At 37.0% G+C, this 20,497-nt stretch overlaps 1 protein-coding gene across 6 annotated transcripts in view; it reads right to left on the minus strand.

Annotated features, from left to right (window-relative positions):
- The window catches only part of GXYLT1 (glucoside xylosyltransferase 1), a 75,271-nt gene that overhangs the window by 17,495 nt on the left and 37,279 nt on the right, over positions 1 to 20,497 (minus strand). For 4 of the 6 annotated variants that reach the window (XM_046012598.1, XM_046012595.1, XM_046012597.1 and 1 more), the window contains exon 7: positions 20,143 to 20,315. In XM_046012598.1, the coding sequence (XP_045868554.1) occupies positions 20,143 to 20,315 (173 nt within the window). Of the gene's footprint in view, positions 1 to 1,998; positions 5,614 to 20,142; positions 20,316 to 20,497 lie in introns of those variants that run through there. The other 2 variants (XM_046012596.1, XM_046012594.1) reach the window with 1 other exon arrangement.

A 20,497-nucleotide genomic window follows, 5' to 3' on the forward strand; every position in this document is an offset into this window, starting at 1 on the left:
AATTCAGATTGTATATATAAACCAAACATAGGCAAATGCTCCACATCAGTTCTTAAGTTTGATATTAAAAACCCTGACCACATGGATGGAACTAGAGCGTATCATGCTTAGTGAAATAAGTCAATCGGAGAAAGACAACTATCATATGATCTCCCTGATATGAGGACATGGAGAAGCAACATGGGGGGGTAGGGGGATAGGAGAAGAATAAATGAAACAAGATGGGATTGGGAGGGAGACAAACCATAAATGACTCTTAATCTCACAAAACAAACTGGGGGTTGCTGGGGGGAGGTGGGATTGGGAGAGGGGGAGCGGGCTATGGACATTGGGGAGGGGAGGCGAACCATAAGAGACTATGGACTCTGAAAAACAACCTGAGGGTTTTGAAGGGTCAGGGGTGGGAGGTTGGGGGAACAGGTGGTGGGTAATGGGGAGGGCACGTTTTGCATGGAGCACTGGGTGTTGTGCAAAAAGAATGAATACTGTTACGCTGAAAAAATAAATAAAATGGAAAAAAAAAAAAAAAAAAAAAAAAACCCTGACCACAGACCCTCCAAACAGTATTCACAGTATTGGTAGGAGGAGAAATTTTCAGTTTTTTTTTTCCTCTATTTTTTTCAAAGGCACTCTTTTGTTTAAAAACTGAGTTGACAGAAAATTATAAAGAAATAATCCTTTTAGACATTTGGAATTATTGGTAGAGATGAGGTGACAATACACTGTTTTCCATTTAAAAGTAAATTTGACATTTTAATCAATTTTAAATTGCCTAGTCCAACATGCTATTCCACATTCTTCTCATGTTCTTTAACTCCTAGACATCTGAATTAATAACATACTCATTTCAGTTTTAAAAGAAAACATTCCTGTGCCACCTCTTAGACTTAAGTTTATATAACTTGATTTTAGAAATCTGGTTTCCTACTCAGTGAATTAGGAAACAGCAAACACCAGAACAACTTAGTCAGACTTTAAGAGGCATAAAAGGGTTGCTTTGGCAATGTAAAAAGGATAACTGTTACAGTACAAATCATTAATCTACTTTTATTAAATACTAAAATGCAGTAAGGCAACTGTTTTAAGACACTTGAAAGTACATTTAATAAATGGAAAACTGGCTCTATACCTGACATATTGCACCACTACTATCCTTCTCTATTTACTCTAAGGAATCAAAAAAGCTATTTAAAAAACATATCCAAGATTTTCTAAAATACTTAAAGAGGTTCTGATTACTATTAAGGTATTTATTACTTAGAATACAAACTTCTCAAAGACACTGAATAGTATCTTTTCAGGCTTTTCCCTTCAATGTGTTTCTCCTGTCTTCCTATTCCCTTGAATCCATTTATAACAGTTCAACTGAAAGTATGCCTACTGAGGAATCAAAATATATGATTTACTGTGTAAGCTGCCATTCAAGGTAGGGCAGTGATTCCCAAATCTGGCTTCCTATCAGTATCATCTGGAAAACTGCTGTAATAGATTCCTGGGGCCCCTTCAGACCTAATCAAACCATTCCCTCCACCCCAGTCTCCCCTGTGAATCCATGTTGTTAGTCTTGCATAATCCAACAACTGGCATGACTAAACCAACAACATTAAAAGGAGGGTATCTGTCATCATGTTTCCATAGGTCTTTGCTCACAAACTGGGATCCAGTAAAGAAATAAAATGTTGAATCATTATCACTAAATTTAGATCAGTGAGTAAAGTGACCGGAACAGGACTCTAGTATTGATGAATCAAACCAAAGTAGCTATGCTACTTGCCTCCATGAAAGCCAGCACCCTTCCTGTCCCTGGAGTGCCTCACGAATTGAAACCAGAAGGCAGGCAGACAATGGCACAGGGTGGGGGGCCTACAACTCAAAAAGTGACAGTTTCCACAGCATTTCTCTCCACCTCCACTTCTCAATTTTCCCATTCTCATTCCATCTTTTCTCTTACTCTGCCTTTTTTGCCATTCTCACTTTTATTCCCTTCTCTATCCTTACTTTCTCACTTTCTCTCTTTTCCTTCTTTTTTTTTTTTTATCATTCATTTATAATCAGTCCTTTCTTCTCTGCTTTCTCTTCCTTAAAAACTCCTCCTTACATAATATAAGCAAATTCTTACTGGAGATACATGTCAGAAAACACTGAGGAAACAGAATGATCTGTATAGGAGGCAAAACAGAACTCAACACTAATGCTCTTGTGTGGCATGTATCAGTCATGTAGAATGCATTCAACTCCATTATCTCTGTTGGGTCACGTAACTTTCTGACTTACGACTTCTGAGACTCATGAGATTGGAAGAGCATATTGATTGTTTACAAACCTAAGGCACAGAGAAGGTGAACAGATATGCCTGAGGTCCCAAATCAAGAAAAGAATCCAGGTATAATACACAGACTTGTTTTCTTGCCATTATACTAGTAACATCTGATAGGAGGCAAGAATGAAAGAGCAATGAGTAAGCGGTAATAGTATTATTTCAGGTTCTAAAGTGTCTAAGATAACTGGGTTACCTTATACATTATGAACTATTCACAAGGGGAAAAAAAAGTTCTGTACTGCTTTAAAATGCAAATCACAATATATATTTTCTAAAGGTTTCCAAGTTCTTTTAAGATGGCTACTTCATACAAATGAAGCCTGACTACATTTTAAAGTCATTCCACTTTGGTAATACTGCAGCCAAGAGATAGTTGAGGTTGTTCTAACACAAAGACTCAAAGAATACATAATGTAATTTATATATACTGCATAGATATACTGTTTTATGAAAAGAAATATAATATATTCTCTAAGTTGTTATATATATTTAACCTCATTAATGCTGAGAACAGCATTTCTTAGGAATTCACAAAGAAAAAGTTACCATATCTAAGGATAAATTCAGAAAACTCATTTTACTCTTGTTATGGATTTTCTATGAATCCTGAATTTTAGATAAATATAGTCCCTAAGTAGAAAGTTTTCACCATATCCCAATTTATGGTAAAATGCCCAATTAGGTCAGGTCTGAATAATACCAGACGAAAAACCTTCTAACTGATCCACAAAGTGGAGTGTGTGACAGTGAAATAAGCCACAACATGAGACCAGAGATACACAGTCCAGTTGTATTAAATCATGACCACAATCGACATAGCCCCACCCCCTTTATTAGAGCCCATGGGGCTGAGATTCTCTGTTCACTGAGGAAATTAAACCTAAGAAATTTACTAGTAATATAAATTCGTATCTTGCTAATAACCCCAGTTTCTCTAATATTTCAGAATCACATTTATAATCTACTAACTGTGCCAAGAATTATGGTATCCTAACTTCAACCTTCAACTTGGCAAAATGATTCCCAGTAGTTCCCGAACTAGCTTACATCAAAATCATCTGAGATGCTTATTAAAAATAGAATCATAAGATGACTTATTTTTTACCCTAATCTAACATTGGAGACAACTAAGGAAATTTGCTTAAGAATGGATAGTAAATGAAAGGAGGTATGATGTCATCGTAGTTACCAAAGTACTCATAGCAGTAAAATAACAGACTATCTGGCATTTTCTTTAATATACTTCAGCGAAGGGAAAAGGAATAGATGACACAGATACAGTAAGATATTTAAGTTTGATCTGGGCGATGAGTACCACTGTACTATTCTATTTTTATGTAGTTTCTAATCTCTTCATTAAAAAAAAAATTGCAGCCCCTCTCCTAGACACAGTGTCCAAGAAGTGTAAGGCAAAGCCCAGGGATCCATGCTCAACAAGCCCCCCTCAAGAGTCTAATCTAGACAGGCAAAGTTCTCTTTCGGGGACCATTAGAAATGATCTTATATATATCCTCCAAACTTCAAAATCCTAGGATTCTCATTTTCTACTCAGTAAACTCAATGTCAGCACAGTTCACAAGTGCTTATATTCACCATGGCATTCTGCCAAAGACATACAGATTGTGTTCTCTAAAAGCATCTGTTCAAAGAGTGCTCTAATTTGCCTTTTTTACACCTTCCTCTCTCAATTTGTCCTGATTGAACTGCAAAAGACAGGGGACAACTGCACCGACCATGTCTTTCTGCATATGCCACATCTCCACAGAGGACACTATAAAGCCAATCACCACTTTTTTCACATAAGTTTTTTTTCCTTCATGATTTTTCCTTCTCTAATTAAGCATTAAAATATCAAAAAAGGAAAAAGACTAACCATACAGCACTTAATAAAATCAGATATATGGCACAGCACAGTACATGCCAAGTACTCAGAATCTAGTTATGTTAGAGAGAGCAGTCAAGAACACTAATAGAAGTAATATTTTTCTTCTCTTCGAGATTAAAAAAGTCTTAAGTGATATTCAAAAAAAGGAAGATATGCACATTAACCCAATCAAAACTACTTTTTCTATACTCAGATATAACAATCTTCTTAATCCAAATCATCCACAAAAGTTGTCTGACTGACTTAAAGTAAGGCTCTCTACATTTGCTTCTTCAAAAATATTTTGCAAAACCATTTTGAGGTAGAAGAAAAAAGTTTAAATGGATCACTTTTTTCTGCTTCATTGCAACTAAAATTACTGTTCACAGGAAGTATATAGCTTATGTCTTTTGGTCCATCACATTTTCCACAATCATGTAAGTATACTACTTCCGTTCTCACTTTATGATCAGTGTATTTTTTGCTTCCAGAATGCCCAGTAAAGCTGAAAATTTTCATTTAAAGTGATGAAAATTTCCAAAAATATGTTTAACAATCTCAGATCTGAGTTTGGCAACACAGGTTAACATATACAAATGAAAATACTACATTTCACAAACACATACAAACTAAAACTCCTAACATTTTTATGGTTTTCCCGCTTTCTTATACAGCTCAATTTTAAACATGCAGCTTACTTATAATCTAACTTTAAACATGATTGTCGCAAGAATATTTTAAAACAGAGATGAAATGTATAAAGGCACACATCGATTGTCAATGGTTACATCAGTTACATCACATTGCATTAGAAACAGAACATATTCTGTTCCTGTAAACTTTCTGTCACACATTTAAAGTGAGGTTAGTGCTGACATTAATTTATTGCTATACTCACAGTTTGAGTGTTTTCACTGTGTATGAGGTACATTTTCTCCATCCATACACCCCTACTGTTCCTACTCACTTGAGAAGAGTCAACCAAAGTTTGTAGGCTACAAACCATTCAAAAATATTTCATCAATACTGGACTGACAGCAAATAGCATTACAAAATATCAGAGATCAAAAATGTCTTCTTGTTGGAGTTCAAGACTTTAATTTATTCTTCATTACATGAATATATGCTCACTTAACTTCTTCAGGAGAAAACAATTATTCTGAAGATAAATAATTCCTTCCTGAATACTTCATCCAAGACCATTCCTTCACGCATGTCCTCTGATATTTTGTTGTTTTAATTCACTTGATTTAATGGTTACCAAGGATCACCTTTCCTTTGGAGGTCTATCATAACGGTCCTGTATGCTTTTTGTTAGCTGTTTGATAAATATTTTGTAAATTTTTCCACAGTATGTATGGACTGTCTTTTGTAGTTCCAGTTCTAAAGGTTTTAATAAGGAACGGATGTTGTTATCTTTAAAAGAACACTAGAGAAAGAAAATAAAAAGACAAAGATATATATAAAAATTCAATTTTGCTCCAAACTTCTTCAATTTAATATTTATGACTTCAACTTAGTCTCACAAAAAGTACATATGCTCAACAAGTAATTTCAATGAATTAAATGGATGTATGATCTCACATGAGAGGAGGAAGAAAGACACAGTAAATCACTGAGGGCATCAGGGAAAGTTTTTCAGAGAAGAGGTAATGGAGACATGGCATTCCAAGTCACAGCAAGTACACGTTCAAGACCAGAGAAGGCCCAGAGACACCAAGTAGTGTGAGATGATGACCAAAAGCTCTGAAGGTGTGGATCTGAGAGACTCTAAGGAAAGCCAAAATTCACTCCAATAATAGTGTTGAGGCTAGACTACAAAGAATTCAGAGAGAGGCATGGAGTGAGAGGAACGAATGCAAATGACAGCACAGTTCAGGGTTTCCGAAAGAGCCCTAACTATACAAAGTGGTCCAATGGGTAAATACATTTGGGAGCTGCTCCACATCATGCACTCTTTATGGGAACTCACACCCGCACATGAAAAGCTGTAAACAATGAAATGAAAAACACATGTGTTGAATGTTGTTTGGCCCACTGGTTCCAAAATATATTTTGACCAGAGTCCTTTTTTACTGTGTAAAGTACTGTGCAGCAGTTATTAAGTAGAAAGAAATTGTGACTTTATTGTTTTCAAACAGCTATATTTTTTGATTTGGTATTTACAACTAGGCATATTTTCCATTAGAAAGATAGGTGGGCCTTAAAAATGGAGGAGTTTTGTGAAAGTTTAAAGTCAGTGAAAAATGCAAGCTCCTGAATGAAATGCAGAACCTGAAATCTCAGAGGGTTCAAATGAGAGGTGAACCCCACGGTTCACTATCATGACACTGAGGGAGAAGAAAGGAAAATGTCACTTGAATCACAAATAGGGAATCTATGGGAAACCACAGCCCATCTCTGGAGAACAGGATGAACTTAGATGATAATCTGTAACATGGCTTTTATCAATCTAGAGATGTAAAGAGATGCTGAACTTCAGTATCTCTTCAAGAAGAAAACTATGAGTATTAACTGCATGAAACCATCACTCTTGGGTGATTTTTTTAAACTCAATCACATACACTGAGGATAAATATTGTTTAGAAGATTAAAAACAAAAAGGAGCAGATGCTTAACTGAATGTAATGAAAACAGTACTGACTGGCACGGAGGTATCTGGGAGAAAAAAATAAAAGCTGGATTGGTTGGGTTTTTTGTTTTTTTTAAGTGCTGTATATAGATATGGCAAAATTTATTTGGGGTTAAAAACAGCAGCCATGTTGAAAAAGGCTTTATCAAGTAACACCATCAAATAACATCTCAATGTGTCAAAAAACCATCCTTGGACAACTGTGGTTGAGAGGCCAATAACAGTGGGAAGACCAAACTATAATCTTTCTTTACTAAGCAATGGAAATACAATGACAACATGACGTGACTGGGTGATGGGTATTAAGGAGGGCACGTGTTGGGATGAGCACTGAGTATTATAATGCAACTAATGAATCGATGAACACTACAACAAAAACTTATGATGTACTATATGTTGGCTAACTGAACATAATGAACTAAAAAAAATTTTTAAATAAAATAAAATGACAATATTACAAAGGTGTTTAAAAGTTGATTTCCAGAAATATGAAGTACTTGAGACTCAGTTCATTCATTTTCACGTTATAAAACCCCAGTGTTTGTGGTTAAAAAAATTTTTGTGGTTGCCTGGCTAGATCAGTAGAAGCATGCAAATCTTGATCCCTGGGTCATGAGTTCAAGCCCCATGTTGGATGTAGGTTACTTAAGCAAATAAATAATTAAAAAAAATTTTTTTTTTCCCTAAGAAAATATTTTGAAGAAGATTTTTCTGAAATAAAAACAGTGCCTCATGAATTAGAGCTCTTTTAGTCCAACGTATAACACAACAAATTTGACCTTTCAGGGACAAGATGATAAATTACCAAAATTGCCACCCATATAAATAGAGCCTGAAATCATGGCACATTCTGGCATTCACATAGCTGCAGTGCTGCAGAGCTGTGCAGGACATAACTTGCATCTAGGTGCTCCCCTTCCCAGAAGCCACATGTGGCCTTACCTGACTGGAGGCCTTTTTCCACCCTATATGGTTTGCCTGACTTACTTTCACTTCTCCTTCTCGGCCTGGTACTCATCCTTATAGCTCAGTTCAGATGTCAGTACTTCTGGGAAGCCTTTCCTGATACAGTTAATCACTCCTTCACTGGCACAGTGCACAAACTTTTAAGAAGGTCGTGCTTTACACAAAAACTATCAGTTGAAAGGCAGCAAATAAGTACAAGGTTAAGATGACTATAATTAGATAATCTGAGGCATTTTCAAAGAATACATGTTTTAAAAATAAGGCAGAATGGCAGTTCAATCCAATAAATGCTGAGAGCCAACTATATATAAGAAGGTTCAACATTACACCCTAAACCACAATTTCACTTTCACTGCCGCCAACTGCAGTCTGGAAGCAGATGATCCTCCTCCTAACACATTGTCACAAGGTCTACGGTAACCTAACAATATGTTACAATGCCTACCATTCACCTTACTTCATCTCCTCACAGAGGCATTTTATCATCTCACATCATCACAAGAAGAAGGGTGCATATAGGACAATAAACTATTCTGAGAGAGACCACATTCACATAACGTTTATTACAATATATTGGTACAACTATTCTACTTGATAATTAGGTATTATTCCTTAATCTCTTATGTGTCTAAGTTATAAATTAAACTTTATCAAAGTTATGTACGTATAGGAAGAAAACATAGTACATACAGGGTTTAGTACTATCTGTAGTTTCAGACATCCACTGTGGGGCTTGGAATGTGTCCCCCATGGACAAGAGGGGAAAGACCAAAGCACAGAAGGAGACACTCAGGACAAGTCCCTTGCAGAGATAGTTATGCAAATATAAGCAGGATATGAAGTAAATCAAAGTTAACACAGAACCACCAAGAAATGTAATTCAGAATGAAATACATGAAGCAGAAAATACCTTATAGAGCAATAAAATGTTTTGTTCCCATTTTACATTTGCAATTTTAATCTTAATATTTTTATTCACTCAACAACTAATATTTAACAAATATTTAACAAATATGTATGGACTGTAAAACTTGATTTGCTGGAAGACACAGCCATGCATTTACATTTTAAAGATGGTTCATATCCTTTTTAATTCATATTGTTCATTGCATTCAATGGCTATGACTAAGCTTCTGCCTGAAACTTGCATAAATACCCTTGTCTGAATACATTGCTTTTAAAAATTACACTTCTCATTGAATTATAGATAAGGGAAGATAAAAACACTAACCAAGAGCACCATAAAAGACTGATTAACTTCATTAAATTGAAAAATGGAAAGATACAGCTTTAGTTAATACAGATTCAAAACAAACACAAATAATCAGTTCAGTATTTGAAAGTATTTTAAAGGATTTTTTTTCCAAATCAAGTGTAATTAGCTTAAAACTATAAGTCACCTTTTTAAAGGTATATATTTACCAGAGATCAAAGATCAAATAAAACTAGTGAAATTTAATCCCTTAATAATGGATTTTTTAATGCTGAAAGGAAACAAAGATACTGTATTTTTATAGGAATGCATTTCTTTTCTATTCTGCAGTCTCAGAACCCCAAAAGTACTTCTCATTTGACAACCCGTGATAAAGCATTAATATACAAAATTGATTTCTGGGGGCATCATAAGGTCTACTACATTAAAATGAACATAAACACTAAATTTTAGAATTCTTTAGTGAGTAGCTGTATCATGATAAACTGATTATACAGAAACTTCGTCACGTTTACAGAAGAAGCTTAGCAAATAACACACAAAATAGCCCACGATGCCATTAGCACTTTGCCTACCACCAAGTTTGAGAAACACTGATTTCCAGGAAAAAACTTCAATTCCTTATCATTGCAGATCACACCTTGACACAGCATATCATCACCACACTGATCCCAGCCCAGCCACTCCCTACCTTTACCCAGCACTCCACTCCTGAACAGCTCCACACCTGACCTCTCCATGGACTTTTCATGAAAAAAGTGTTTTTGTGTTGAAAACCCCTGAGCTTTTTTCTCAGGCGGCACTCTGCCCAGATAGTCCCTGCTCCTGGAAAACTCTTCCTCATTCAAGGCTCACTTTATTATTATTATTTTTATTAACATATAATGTATTGTTAGCTCCAGGGGTACAGGTCTGTGAATCGTCAGGCTTACCCACTTCACAGCACTCATCATAGCACATACCCTCCCCAATGTCCATAACCCAACCACCCTCTCCCTGCCCCCATCCCCCTCGCAACCCTAAGTTTGTTTTGTGAGATTTAGAGTCTCTATGGTTTGTCTCCCTCCCAATCCCATCTTGTTTCATTTTTTCAAGGCCCACTTTAAAGGCCTCCTTTGAGTGAGGCACAAGGCTTTCCGTGGCACTTCAAGGCAAACAAAACTCTCTTACAGTTCCAGTACAGTCTCTGTCATAATGGATTACAGTGAAGTATTTTCATCCTCATTCCTACTAATGAAGCTGTACTAGACCAGTCATTAGCAATAAAAACAGTAGAATCTAAAAAAGAGGCAATCAGCTTTTTTCGTGACTCCCACACTTAAACTAGCACTCCTATTATTTACTTATGTTCTGTCTTCACATCCACATAAGATTAGGCAGAGTGTAGCAGAACAAAGAACCATCTGCATGAGAAACAAATGGTCACATATATTTCTCCCCAGGGTATCAGTGAATTAACTGCACTAAGCAGTTAATTTTGCTCATTAAGCAAAATCATAAATCATAAATCCAATCTTCATTTGGACTTGCTCCAAGTTTTGGTCCCCAACATACTCATGGAGACCTGGTTCAGGCATCAAACTAGAGGTATCTGGGGCAAGGGAGGAAAAGGGGCATTATAATTTTCTCAAACTCAATATAAAGCAGATGCTTAAAAGAGGAAACCCCATTTACAAAGGCAACAAAGAAGATAAAATACCTAAGCATAAACTTAAGATGTGTTCAAAATCTGAATGAAGAAATCTATTAAACATTTCTGAAAGAACAAATGGAAAGATACCCCTTGTTCTTTTTTTTCTTAATTTTATTTATTTAATTGAAAGAGAGAGTGAGAGCATGAGTGGAGTGAGGGGCAGAGGAAGAAGCAGACCCCCCACCAAGCAGAGAGCCCGATGCAGGACTCAATCCTGGGACTCCTGGATCAGGACCCAAGCCAAAGGCAGATGCCTAACCCACTGAGCACCCAGGCAACCCGATGGCCCTTGTTCTTCATTAAGATTTCTCAACAACAACAACAAAAAAAAAAAGATTTCTCAACACCATCAAAACGTCAGCAGCTCCTAAGTTAACATAAGAAACTGATCCATTCCCAATAAAAAGTTTTTTGAGTTAATGAGTTAGTATTTGTTTTTTTTTTAGTTAAATGAATTAATATTTGTGGAAAAGTAAATATGCAATAGCTAGGAAAACACTTAGAACAGGCTCTGAAGAGGGAGTAACCTTAACAGATATTAAAACATAGTATTACCACAACGCCTTTATAACTAAAATAGTGTGGCATTAGTGCACAATTAGACAAACCAGTGGAACAAAAGAGAAAATTCAGAAACTACAAATGGAACTTTAGTATACAATAAAGTCAGTATCTCAAATCTTTGGGTTAAAGATAGACTTTTAAACAAATGGGTGTTCTTTTTGAATGCACAATGAACATTCTCCAGAATAGGTCATATACTAGGTCACAAATCAGTCCTTAAGAAGTATAAAAAGATCAAGATCATTCCATGCATATTTTCAGACCACAACGCTTGAAACTTGAAGTCAACCACAAGAAAAAATTTGGAAAGACCACAAATACATGGAGGGTAAAGAATATCCTACTAAAGAATGAATGGGTTAACCAGGAAGTTAAAGAAGAAATTAAAAAATGCATGGAAGGAAATGAAAATGAAAACAGAACAATCTAAAACTTCAGGATGCAGCAAAGGTAGTCCTTTGAGGGAACGATACCACAACACAGGCCTACATCAAGAAGCAAGAAGTCTCTGGGATGTCTGGGTGGCTTAGTTAAGTGGTTGCCTTAGGCTGAGGTCAAGATCTCAGGGTCTTGGGATCAAGTCCCAAGTCAGATTCTGCTCAGCAGGGAGTCTGCTTCTCCCTCTGCCCCTCCCCCAACTCATGCTCGCTCTGTTTTTCTCTCTCTCAAATAAATAAAATCTTTAAAAAAAAAAAAAAGTAAGTCTCAAGTATACAGCCTAACCTTATACCTAAAGGAGCTATAAAAGGAACAGCAAATAATGCCTAAAGCCAGTAGAAGAAGGGAAATAATAAAGATTAGAGCAGAAATAAACAATATAGAAACAGATGAACGAAACTAAGAGCTGGTTCTTGGAAAGAATTAATAAAACTGAAAAATACCTAGCCAGACTTATCAAAAAGAGAAACAACCCAAATAAATAAAATCATGAAAAAGGAGAGATCACAACCAAGACCACAGAAATAAAAACAGTCATAAGAAAATATTATAAGGGCACCTGGGTGGCTCAGTGGGTTGAGCCTCTGCCTTTGGCTCGGGTCATGATCTCAGGGTCCTGGGATTGAGTCCTGCATCAGGCTCTCTGCTCAGCAGGGAGCCTGCTTCCCCCTCCTCTCTCTGCCTGCCTCTCTGCCTACTTGTGATCTTTGTCTGTCAAATAAATAAATAAAATCTTAAAAAAAAAAAGAAAATATTACAAAAAATCATATGTCAACAAAATGGGCAACCTGAAAGAAATGGATAAACTCCTAGAAGCAAACAAACTACCAAAACAGAGACAAGAAGAAATGGAAAATTTGAACAGACCCATAACCAGGCAAAGAAATTGAATTAGTTGCCAAAAATCTCAAAACAGAAGTTCAGGGCCAGTTCTATTAAACATTTAAAGAAGAATTAATAACTATTCTCAAATTGTTCCAAAAAACAGAAATGGAAGGAAAACTTCCAAACTCCTTCTACAAGGCTAGCAGGACCTTGATCCCAAAAACCAGGGAAAGACCCCACCAAAAGGAAGAATTACAGGCCAATATCCCTGATAAACAAAAAATTCTCAACAAGATACTAGCAAATCAAATCTAACAGTACATTAAAAGAATCATTCGGGCACCCAGGGGGCTCAGTCAGTTAAGCAGCAGCCTTCAGCTCAGGTCATGATCCTGGAGTCCCAGCGTCAGGCTCACTGCTCAGTGGGGGAGTCTGCTTGTCCCTCTCCCTCGCTCACGTTCTCTCTCTCTCTCAAATAAATAAAATCTTAAAAAAAAAAAAATCATTCACCACAATCAAGTGGGATTTATTCCTGGGCTACAGGGGTCATTCAGTATTTGCAAATCAATGAATATGATACACCACATTAATAAAAGAAAGGATAAGAACCATATGACCATCTGAACAGATACAGAAAAAGTATTTGACAAAATACAGTATCCATTCTTGGTAAAAACAAACAAACAAAAAACAACCCTTAGGGCACCTGGCTCAGTCAGTTGGGTGTCCAACTCAATTTCAGCTCAGGTCAAGATCTCAGGGTTGTAAGATCAAGCCCTATGTTGGGCACGGAATCCACTTGTCCTTATCCCTCTGCTCCTCTCCCCACTCTCACTCTCTATCTCTAAAATAAATAAATAAACTCATTAAAAAAAACAAAACAAAACTCTCAACAAAGTAGGTAAAGATGGAACAAACCTCAACATCATAACAGCCATCTACAAAAGACCCAACCAAAGCTATTATCATCTTCAGTGGGGAAAAACTGAAAGTTTTGATCAGGAACAAGACAGGGATGTCGGCTTTCACCATTACTCTTTAACATTAGTACTGGAAGTCTTAGCCTCATCCATCAGACAACAAAAAGAAATAAGAGGCATCCAAATCATCAAGGAAGAGGTCAAACTTCCACTATTTGCAGATGACATGATATAACTGCTGGAACTGATAATACGAAGTCAGAAAAGTTGTAGGATATAAAATCAATGCCCATAAGTCTTGCATTTCTATACACCAATAATGAAGCAGCTGAAAGAGAAATCAAGGAATCAATCTCATTTATAACTACACCAAGGAATAAACCTAACCAAAGAGATAAAAGATCTATATCTGAAAACTATAGGACACTAATGAAAGAAACTGAGGAAGACACAAAGAAAGGGAAACATGTTCCAAGCTCATGCACTTGGAAGAACAAGCACTGTTTAAATGTCTATACGGCCCAAAGCAATCATTTAATGCAATCCCTATCAAAATACCACCAGCATTTTCAGAGCTAGAACAAACAGTCCTAAAATTTTTATGGAACCACAAAAGACCCCAAGTAGCCAAATGTTGAAAAAGAAAATCAAAGCTGCAGGCATCACAATTCCAGACTTCAAGCTATATGACAAAGCTAAAGTCACCAATACAGTATGGTACCGGCACAAAAACAGATGCATAGATCAATGGAACAGAATAGAGAACCCAGTTGGACCCTCAACTCTATGGCCACCTAATCTTTGACAAAGCAGGAAAGAATGTCCAATGGAAACAAGACAGTCTTTTCAACAAATGGTGTTGGGAACACTGGACAGCCACAAGCAGAAGAATGAAACTGGACCGCTTTCTTACACCATACAGAAAAATAAATTCAAAATGGACGAAAGACTTAAATGTGAGACAGGAACCCATCAAACCCCTAGAGGAGAACACAGGCAACCTCTCCGACCTCAGCTGCCGTAACTTCTTACAGGCATGTCTCCAGAGACAAAGGAAACAAAAGCAAAAATGAACCATTGGGACTACATCAGGATAAAAAGCTTCTGCACAACGAAGAAAACAATCAACAAAACCTTTAAAAGGCAACCTACAGAATGGGAAAGGATATTCACAAATGACATGTCAGATAAAGGACTCGTATCCAAAATCTCATAAAGAACTTACCAAACTCAACACCCAAAAAAACAAATAATCCAGTCCAGAAATGGACAGAAGACATGTACAGACATTTCTCCAAAGAAGACGTGCAAATGGCCACAAGATGTTCAACATCACTTGACATCAGGGAAATACACATCAAAACCACAATGAGATACCAACACCTCACACCCGTCAGAATGGCTAAAATTAACAACTCAGGAAACAACAGGTGTTGGCAAGGTTGTGAAGAAAGGGGAACCCTCTTATACTAGTGCAGAATGCAAACTGGTGGGAATGCAAGCTGGTACAGCCACTCTGGAAAACAGTATGGAGGCTCCTCAAAAAGTTAAAGATAGAAGTACCCTACGATCCAGTAATTGCACTACTAGGCATTTACCCAAAGGATACAAAAAGTGATTTGAAGAGGCACCTGCACCCCAACGTTTACAGCAGCAATGTCCACAACAGCCAAACTATGGAAAGAGTCCAGATGTCCATCGACAGATGAATGAATAAAGAAGATGTGGTATACATCTACAAGGGAATAGACTCATCCACCAAAAATCATGAGATCTTGGGGTGCCTGGGTGGCTCAGTGGGTTAAGCCGCTGCCTTCAGCTCAGGTCGTGATCTCAGGGTCCTGGGATTGAGCTCCACTTTGGGCTCTCTGCTCAGCGGCGAGCCTGCTTCCCTCTCTCTCTCTCTGCCTGCCTCTCTGTCTACTTGTAATCTCTCTCTGTCAAATAAATAAATAAAAAATCTTAAAAAAAAAAATCGTGAGATCTTGCCGTTTGCAATGACATCGATGGAGCGAGTGTATTATGCTAAGTGAAATAAGTCAGACAAAGACAAATACCGTATGGTTTTATTTATACATGAAATTTTAAAACAGATGAACATATGGGAGGGGTAAAAAAAGAAAAAAGAGAGGGAGACAAACCATAACAGACTCTTAACTATACGGAACAAACTGAGGGTTGATAGAGGAAGGTGGTCGGAGATGGACTAGATGGCAATGGGTATTAAGAGGGCATTTGTTACGATGAGCACTGGGTGTTGTATGCAAGTGATGAGTCACTGAATTCTACTCTGGAAACTAGTACTGCACTGTATGTTAACTAACTAGAATTTTTTAAATTTTTTTTTTTAAAGATTTTATTTATTTATTTGACAGAGAGAGATCACAAGTAGGCAGAGAGGCAGGCAGAGAGACAGGCAGAGAGAGAGGAGGAAGCAGGCTCCCCGCGGAGCAGAGAGCCCAGGCGCCTGGGTGGCTCAGTGGGTTAAAGCCTCTGCCTTCAGCTCAGGTCATGGTCCCAGGATCCTGGGATCGAGACCCGCATCGGGCTCTCTGCTCTGCGGGGAGCCTGCTTCCTCCTCTCTCTGCCTGCCTCTCTGCCTACTTGTGGTCTCTATCTGTCAAATAAATAAATAAAATCTTTAAAAAAAAAGAAGAGGAAAGAAAGAAAAAGAAAGGATGAGGAAGAAAAAAACAATAAATAAATAAACAGACAGATGAGTGTTGAGAGAAGACAGCCATTTGGAAAAAGATCCATTCCTCACCCAATACAAAAGAGTAAATTCCAAACTGAGCAGAAAGCTACATGTAATAGATCACATAGTATGTATGTAGGTGAATGTTTCTATATGCTGAGTGTAGAAAGAAAAAGGCTTTCTATGGGGCGCATGGGTGACTCAGTTGGTTAAGCATCTGCCTTCAGCTCAGGTCATGATCCCAGGGTCCTCGGATCCAGCCCTGCAGAGCGGATTCCCTGCTCGGTGCAGAGCCTGCTTCTCCAGCTGCCCTTCCCCAATCTCATGTGCTTGCTCTCTCACTCTCTCAAATAAATAAAATCTCTAAAAGAAAAGAAAAAGGGGGGGGGCTTTCTAATTCTGTTTTTTTTTTTTCTTAAAGCTTTTTTAAAAACCTGATTACATAAAATTTTTAAAAAACAAATTCTTGGGGCGCCTGGGTGGCTCAGTGGGTTAAAGCCTCTGCCTTTGGCTCAGGTCATGGTCTCAGGGTCCTGGGATTGAGCCCCGCATCAGGCTCTCTGCTCCGCGGGGAGCCTGCTTCCTCCTCTCTCTCTACCTGCCTATCTGCCTACTTGTGATCTCTGTCAAGTGAATAAATAAAATCTTTAAAAACAAAACAAAACAAAACAATTGCTTCTCGGCCTTTTGGCTAAGATCAAGTGCAAAACAAAATAAAACAAATTCTTAATGGCAAAAAATGCTATAAACAAAGTAGAACTAGGAGAAAATTCTTCCAGCAGATATCACAAATAAAGGACTAATATCCCCATTATACAAAGAGGGGAAGTAAAGACCAAAAAAACTCTCTCACGGTGATGGTTGCACAACTCTTAAAATATGTTAAAATCCACTAAATTATACACTTTAAATGAGTGAACTTTGTGATATATAAATTATATAACAATAAAATCATTTTTAAAAACCTACAGGATAGGTACAAGATTTGAAAGAAAATTCACCAAAAAAAAATATAAAAATGTCCCTTAAATACATAAAGTGATGTTCACTTAATTTATAAGAGAAAGGCAAATTAAAACTAAACTAAAAAAAAAACAAAAACAAAAAAACGAGGGGCGCCTGGGCGGCTGTCATTGGGTATCTGCCTTCGGCTCAGGTCATGATCCCTGGGTCCTGGGATTGAGCCCTGAATGGGGCTTTGCTCAGCAGGAGGCCTGCTTCTCTCTCTCCCACTCCCCCTGCTTGTATTCCCACTCTTGATGTGTCTGTCTCTGTCAAATAAATAAATAAATTCTTAAACAAAAACTAAACTAAGATTCCATTTCTCAGTTATCAGATATCAGAATGGCTAAATTTTAAAAGCTCGAAAATATACTCCATTGATGAGGCTATTCGGGAATAGGCCTCCTCATAAATTGTGGGCAGGAATTCAAACAATCCCTCTGTGTTGGAAATCGGCAGTATCTTCAATCCATAATTCCACTTGCAGCAACTTACCCTAAAGATACATCCCATCAATACAAATATACATATGGCAAGGTTATGCACTGCTGCATTATTTAGAATTCACAGTTCACAATTTTGGAAACTACCAAAATGTTCAAACTAAGGGACTGCTTGAATAAACTCTGGTATATACACAAAATGCAGTACAGATATAGCTATTTAAAAAAAGAAAAATAAAGAAGGGGAGGGGGAATGGATGAAGCAAGCTATGGAGATTAAGGAATACACTTATCATGATGGGCACAGGGTGATGTATGGAATTGTTGAATCACTATATTGTTTTCTTTGTTTTTTTTTTAATTAAAGATTTTATTTATTTATTTGACAGACAGCAATCACAAGTAGGCAGACAGGCAGGCAGAGAGAGAGGAGGAAGCAGGCTCCCTGCCAAGCAGAGAGCCCGAAGCGGGGCTCAATCCCAGGACCCTGAGATCATGACCTGAGCTGAAGGCAGAGGCTTTAATCCACTGAGCCACCCAGGCGCCCCTGAATCACTATATTGTAACCTGAAACTAATATAACACTGTATGGTAACTACACTGGAATTAAAATTTTTAAAAAAAAGAGGAAGTGATTTTAAATCCATGAATTTCTGGACTATTTTAAGTGAAAAAAAAAAAAAACCAAAAAACAAAAAGCAAATAATATAAACAATATACTACCTTTGTGTAAGAAAAGGTGGATTATAAAATATATATATCTCTGTCATCTCTACAGGAAGGATAAATTAGAAAACAACGAAATCGGTAACCTATGGTGCAGGGTATTTGGGGTGGTAAGGGTGAATACAAAGTGATACCCCTGAGTAAACCCTTATTTAGTTTTCAGTTTTTGAAATATACTAACACTTACCCTATCAAATTAAAGTTGAACCAATAAAGATGGAGGGAAAAAAACCTTAAAACTGAAAGCGTACTGAAACAAACAATCCCAACTGTATTCCAAATTAATTAAAATAACCACACTGAGAAGCAGGATAAAAAAACTAATCCAAGTAACTGCTGAACACAATACTGAGTACATGCCCTCATGGTGAGGGGGGAAGAGGCAGGTAGATAATGGGAATAAATCCTTAACTTTTCTCAGTAGGTTGGTTTTTAGCAAAGACTAGACCATTTCTGAAATTATTTTAAATATACTGTAGGATTACACAAATGAGGAAGTGTTTCATTTTATGAGTCAGGATTCTAAATGTGGAAGGTGATACAACATGAAAACAGAGTAAGAGAAAGCAGGAAGAGCTCTGGGGAAACAGAACTGGAGGCATCGGTGTAACTACATGATTGTGTGTATAAGCTGTGTGTGTACTGTGTATTTATATTTCCTAGTTCTGTCACTGAAAGGGCTCAGAAGTGAAGACACCCTTATAGCAATAAGCATGCCCAGCACCCTGAGCCCTCTAAAAGAAACCAGAGCTCCCGTGACAGATAGGTAATTTCGGGGTAGGACAGGGAAGGTAAAACAAGTTGAGCCTAGCATATTTTTAGAAAAAGATAATGAGGAGGTACCCAAAATAATGAAGGGAATATGTCAGATGGGCACACGAGTTTGGTGAAAGGGACTCCAATGGCCTAACTGGAAACAACTTAGGCATCAACACAAATAATGCATTATAAATAATCAAGAAAAAATACCTATCAACGATTTCTTACTAATAATGTATTTATCAATAAATCGGCAAAAGGGGATGGCTCTTCCTTACAGGAGAATGCTAAGTGCCAAAATTGTACAGAGAAGGACAACTAGGCCTGGACAATCATCAATTTGCAACTACCATAGTAAAGACTGGTTTAAACAAGAATCAACAATGGATGCTAAATGTAGCACGGAAATTCTGAAGAGGAGGATATTTATAGGATTTTAAAGAGTCTCCCCATAGACTGCTCACAAGAGGAAAAACAACTACATAGTTGTACACAACATTTTTAGTGAATGATCAAAAGCAGCATCACCAATGAAAGATAGATAGATAAAGGTGAGTATGAATGTGATACCCTGAGATCACAGGGCTTACACAGTATTCTGACCAGGAGGGAATACTCTGAACCTAATCATAAGGAAATATCAGGCGAATATGAAGAATATTCTAGTAAGAAAAAAAGATAAAGAGGCTCTATTCTCCAAAAATGCCAATGTCATAAAAGACAAAAACTGAGAAACTTCTCTATCAAAAAAGAATACACATCAAAGTACTGTATCAATATGAAATTTCCTGAGTTGATACCTGTACTGTGGTTAAGAAGAGAACATCCCTGTTCTTATTGAAAACATTAAAATCTTCAAGGAGTAAAAGAGTATGATGTGTGCAACTTACATTCAGATGGTTGAGAACAAAACATATCTATACTGAAAGAGAACTGATGATAAACCAAATGAGGTAAAATGTTAATAACTAATGAAATATGAGTAAAGGATATGGAAATTCTTTGTATATTCTTGCAAATACTCTAAGTTTGTAAGAATTTCAACACAGACAGTTAAAAAAAGAAAAAAAACACATTCTTACATTTCTCAGTGCTTCATAAATGGCTCTAAATGCTGGTTGCTTATCATCGTGGTAAACACCTCTGTTCCCATGAAGAATAAAGATTCCTTCTTCTTCTGCTTCCTGGCAATTGCTTCCATATATACAATGATCTGGTCGATAATTCCATTGACACGGAAAAACAAAAAGGCTTTCTATGTGAAGAAAAATAAAATATTGAAGCAAATAACCCTAATTCCAGAGAATTAACATTCTGCAAAAATTTTAGTTTAAACACACAGCTCTTACAGGAGAAGATTTAAAACAGTGAAAAATGTTTGGAATTTAGATCCTTTCCTATAAAAACAATATTAAGAAAAAATTTTTTTAAAAAGTT

Source organism: Meles meles, chromosome 7, assembly GCF_922984935.1.
Source record: "Meles meles chromosome 7, mMelMel3.1 paternal haplotype, whole genome shotgun sequence".
Lineage (NCBI taxonomy): Eukaryota > Metazoa > Chordata > Mammalia > Carnivora > Mustelidae > Meles > Meles meles.